A 5267-nucleotide genomic window follows, 5' to 3' on the forward strand; every position below is an offset into this window, starting at 1 on the left:
TGTTATTATAACCCGAAGCTTTAACAGATAGGTTAACATTCCGTAATAATGTAGTGTTTGATTAAGTGCAGGGTAGTGATATCTCATCATCATTTTCTTTACTAATCTCCAAGCAGATGTTGAGGTGAAAAGGTATGACATTTCATGCAGCAAAAAAAAAAAACTCACAGATTTCCACCACAACGGCTGTTTTGATATTACCTTATTGTAGCTTGTTCGTAAAAGTTGGTAGATTCTATATCGGGTGCTATAAACATTTGAATTATATATATATATATAAGGTTTAATACTTACGTAACTTTACTTAGTTTTAAAGACAACTTGTTGTGCAACTGTGTACGATGTAATCATTACATTGCGAATTGTTGTACATTCATTTACAATGGTATGACGGGATGTGAATATTGTTGCATGTTCCTGACCAGACTATGTAGTATTTAGATAACTTTTAGCTTAATTTCCATTGCCATTGAAGAAAGAATAGAATAATCTAGAACAAAGATAAGTTGACTTCAATGCTGTATACTAAGACTATCTGTGTAATCCGAACCGTGTGTGCTTTATGTACTCTAGACTTAATATCGATCTGCTCCAATTCAGCTGGGATATGTGTACTCAAAGGGCCTAGAATCCCGGTCTTGTTATTAGTTTTAGTCGGCTTCCAAAACAGCGACTTTGGAAGCCAAAGCTAACATTCTAGGCAACATTAGTGCAGGTAACAGCTTAGCAAGATAGACTATGTGACAACAATGTCTCCGTGCTTTCAAATATTCGGTGGTCTAAATTTGAATTTGATGCCTCTAATTTTGCTGATAGATAAGTTTGTGTAACTTTTTAGCCGAGATCATAAAAATGTGGCAACGATGTCAAACTTCCTATCTCGGATCTCCACATGACTGACTCAGCTAGTTTATAGACACCTGAGCCTAAGCTGACTAAGCTATGTCTATTCATGATCATCCCTTCATACCGCATACTCATCACTTACAATGAAACTGATCCCTTAAGCTTGACTGAAAGCGCTATAAGCTGTCTTTGTCACGAAAAAACAACAACAAAACACGGCGCATAGCTGAACACTTAGGTTGTTAGTTTGTGTCCAGGACGTTCTATTTTTGAGACAATCTAGAAAACGGGTAAACCGGCCCTTCCATGACCATGGCGGTATTGGCTGGGCAATGATATTGATACCTCTTACCTAGACAGACGAAATGTTGTTGTCGAGTACGCGCGCGGTTGATGCGCATTTCAGAGGTTCGGGCAAATTAAGAGAGGGGCAACATGATAATTACATGGACAGAATTATTTAATATTTCACGCCTGTCTCATGTGTGGCAAGCTTGCTAACTTGCGCTGACCGTAGACTTTAACTACTAGGTCATACGGGTGTGATGAGATCATATCACAATCACTAATATATAGGATCACCAAAATTTTGTAAACCTTTATGTTCTGCAAAAAAGTTCGTAGGCACAACCATTGGATATACCTGTCATGACTGGTGCTAAAGTCCAGCTGGTGCCGAGCTTGACACAAATGACACCTGTAGTGTGCTCAGTGTGGGGGGCTGTTGGCTTTGTGTAAACCTACTTGACACTCTTTAGTTTGCAACATCAACACCAGGATATGTAGTCTGCTATTTGTAGTACACAGATAATACGGAATCAGGTAGCCTGGTCAAACCTGGTCCGAAGCCTTGACCTTCTAGTGTCCATTCTACTGCCCAGACCGCAGGCTAGGTGTAAGGATATACTGACCGCCAATGATGAACTTGTAACTTTTGAATCAATAAAGCTGTTAACAATAAGTACTCGTTGTAAATATTTTACTATATAATGAAGATATTTCCACTTATATCAAGTAATAGTTAAGGAAAATGGGTCAAATTTGTTCATCCCAGAATGACTGTTTATGTGAAGAACACACTGGCAGTTTTACAGTTTGTTGTGCAACATATAACATCCGCGAAATATATGATACAAACCGAACAAATTCAGGGCTTAACCAGTAATATTTACTAAGGGCTTGGGTCTCAGTTGTCATCTAAAAACCTGGTCTTACACACAGATACCCTAATGAGTACAGTATATCTTTCATAAAAACGTTCTATGACCCCAGACAATGTTGGTTTTAGATTCTATCTCCCTTCGGGCCAGTTGAATTAACCGTCCATGGTGACCTGCTTACATGTGAATAGATGAGCTCTGAACAAATAAACACCTCTTTATGTCTAGAGTTACAGTCGATTCAGTAGGTCACTGACCCCGGGAACAGTTTTACCAAGGACGTTTCAAAGGGGGGTGGGGGTGGGGGGCAGAATCGTCGGAAATGATGATAGAGTATCTGTGTTAGAACATCCATGCACATGCAGGCGTAATGTTTTGTTTTGGAGCTTTTCACAAAAAAATTAATTTCTGCCTTCGCTTACTCCGGATAGGTATTGTAGTTCAGGGCATGAAGTCATGTTGTTGAGGTATTTGTGACCTAAAAATTGAAATTGAAACTTTCTTGGAATATTTTCTGTTGAAAAATTTTCTGTTTTCCAAGTCAGTATAAGACACATTGTTGTAAAATATGTTTCAATATACCAATTTGGTACTGTTAAATAAAATTTGTAAAATGCAACAGATGGAATCCATAGCTATAGAGGTGAACATGGACGTACATATAGTGGTATATGCAAGGCTTGCAAACAACTGCGCACTTCGTGTGTGATCTCTTAGGCGGAGCAAAGGGGTTTGGCTTGTACAAGGGACGAAATGTCACAATCAATTATGTGTACATCATGGGAGGGACCAGCCAGAGATGGTCAGTATCAACGGACAGACCCACAGACCCACAGTGGGAGGCATGCAAATTGTGTCAACAGTACGAGTATTATGTTTGTGACAACACCGTAACAAGATGCCGAGTCAACAGAGGTCACAGAACCATCGATCCAACGCATTGATCCGTCCTCCTTTGACACATATATAGGACGACACCACTGAGAGTGTGCAGGAATTTCACATCTGAACTACGCGATTTCCCCACCGACTATTACAACGCATAACAATAAATAGTGTACGTAAACGTTGTAACTTAGTAGACTATACACTTTACTTGTTGGGCTCCCTTTAGTCGGCCAAAAAATTGGGAAAACCCAAATAACTCCCTAAATGGACCGCACCATCCCAGAGCCCGTGAGTGACGTATTTGACACTGAGGTCCCGTGTGCAAAACTTTTGGGCGTTGTCACAAGCACACCGGTACCTCACTTCTTCCTTCTGGAGACTTAAAACGCCAAGCTCACGATGTTGAACCAAGCGGCAGTCCTACCTACTCTTCTTCTCCTCGTCCTCGCCACCACGCCTTCGGCAGAAGGTAAGTTTTTGTCCTTAAATACACATCGTTTGTAACCGCAATACGTAAAGTAAAGCGGCGAGCAGGCATTTGTCATACGAAAGTTGTGAAAACACCCGGTGGATGTTTGGGGGAAGTTGTCAAGGATGTAGTCAGGGGAGGGGATGTGGTCGGCAATCTGTTCTAGAACTGCAGGGAAAAGTCACGTAGGAACATCGTACATCTTAAAACAGCTGACACCCGTCATGTAGTTCCTTTTGTGTCCCCATACTGTCATCAAGTCGTGCCGGAAAGAAGCCAGGAGCCTCCCCTGACTCTTGTCCTGTGACAGTATGACAGCCAGGAGCGTTATTTCTCTGTAGACAGAAAGCAGATTGAGAAGAACTCAATCTGCGACAAACCGTTTGAAACGATGAATATGAACATTACAGTAAATAATCCTGTCTCGTCGTTCCGATTGAACTAACTACCAAGTTATGTAACTATATAGCTAATTCCCATAACTGTTAACCCTCCCTACTGTAACCTTGCAGTTATCGATCTTCTGGTCTCTGAGCGCGAAGTTCACCTTCCCGGTGTAAAAATTTAACGGAGGTCGGCCTAACGGCACTGTTGTTTTGGGTCGGCTGTCTAGGGTGGAATCGCGTTGCCCCTAGCTGGCGAACGAACGACAGACCTCACGTCAAACAGGTCTGTGATACGACTTTAGCATTACCACGGCTAAGCAGCAAGAGTCTGGAGACTGTAGGGGTTAGGATGCTCCACCGCCGATGTCCTCGGAGCCTGGAATGTTTGTTCAATTCTTCTGTTTGGTGTCAGTGAGGGTGACGCGTCTACAGGGAAACCGCCGGTCTTTTCGCGTTACTAAATCTTTCCTCCAAGGCCGTCGCAAAATAAGGGCATATGTGCGATCATCGGACTACCTAAGGCTCGCATATCCAAAGACGGTGGTCAACGGAGTAAGCTAAAGGTAAACAGACTGCCCCAGGTCCTTGTGGAGGTGGTTTACCGTCACATGCCATGCGCGAAGGGCTTGTAGTTTTTTCTCAAGACTGTACGCAGAATGGCCCCATTGTTAGTAGACCACAGAAGACAAAAAAGTGTGTTCTGAGTTACGCTGTATACATCGATGCTCACTGTTTCTATTCGTAATGTAGTTGTAATATGTATTTAACAAAGCTCGGTTTGTGTCATTATATATAAATGTATATGAAGAAGTCTTCCTTGAAAACTTTTAAAAGCGAGAATTCCGAGGAAGGTGAACATTAGGGAGGGGCCGCGTGTCGTTGGGAAAAAAACAGAGATGAAAGTTGGTATTTCAAGTGCTGTTGTGCTGTCACTAGAAGGGGTGCGGGCTACATGTGCACCCCTGTGGGCAAAATATTCCCCTTATTTCCGCCAATTTTACTAGTTTCCAGCCCGGGAGCTCTGGTGGAACTAAAAAATAGCTATTGAAAAAAGCAGAAGATAAAATCCGAAACCGGATTACAATTGCGCACAAAACCGTTATAAAATGGTTTTCTGTTTCAGCTTTTAAAAACGGTCGACCAATCAGAGCACACAATTTCTTTGTCAACCACGTCATCTAACCTTCTTAACCCACTTACCACCGCTAGGGTTGCTTTCTCCTATAACAAAAAGAAAAAAGGATTGAAAGGGACATGGGGAGACGATATGAGAAGAACATGGGAAGACGGTGACCTCTTGGACACAATCCTTCGCTCCTGGGGTCCAAATTTGTCCCCCTCCCCTTGAATTAACAAAACTTGTTACAGGGACAGTTACTCGGACAACTTCATCCACAATCCACAACTTAATTAAGAAAAATAGCACACAGTCACACAAGAAAGGCAAGAACAATGGAGGCAGCCAAGCCGTGGAAGGAAAAAAATACATGACAAATTTAAAGCTATTATAACTTGATC

The 5267-nt window shown here is 42.0% G+C and overlaps 1 protein-coding gene across 2 annotated transcripts in view; it reads left to right on the top strand.

Moving 5' to 3' along the window:
- Positions 1–3214: 3214 nt before the first annotated feature.
- LOC109479870 (carbonic anhydrase-like) overlaps positions 3215–5267 on the top strand; it is a 6306-nt gene continuing 4253 nt past the window's right edge. For both annotated transcript variants that reach the window (XM_019781907.1, XM_019781908.1), the window contains exon 1: positions 3215–3363. In XM_019781907.1, coding sequence (XP_019637466.1) covers positions 3294–3363 — 70 coding nt within the window. In that variant the 5' untranslated portion in view covers positions 3215–3293. The remainder of the gene's footprint in view (positions 3364–5267) is intronic.

The sequence above is a fragment of the Branchiostoma belcheri genome, unplaced genomic scaffold (genome assembly GCF_001625305.1).
Source record: "Branchiostoma belcheri isolate BF01 breed outbred unplaced genomic scaffold, Haploidv18h27 scaffold5, whole genome shotgun sequence".
Taxonomy (NCBI): domain Eukaryota; kingdom Metazoa; phylum Chordata; class Leptocardii; order Amphioxiformes; family Branchiostomatidae; genus Branchiostoma; species Branchiostoma belcheri.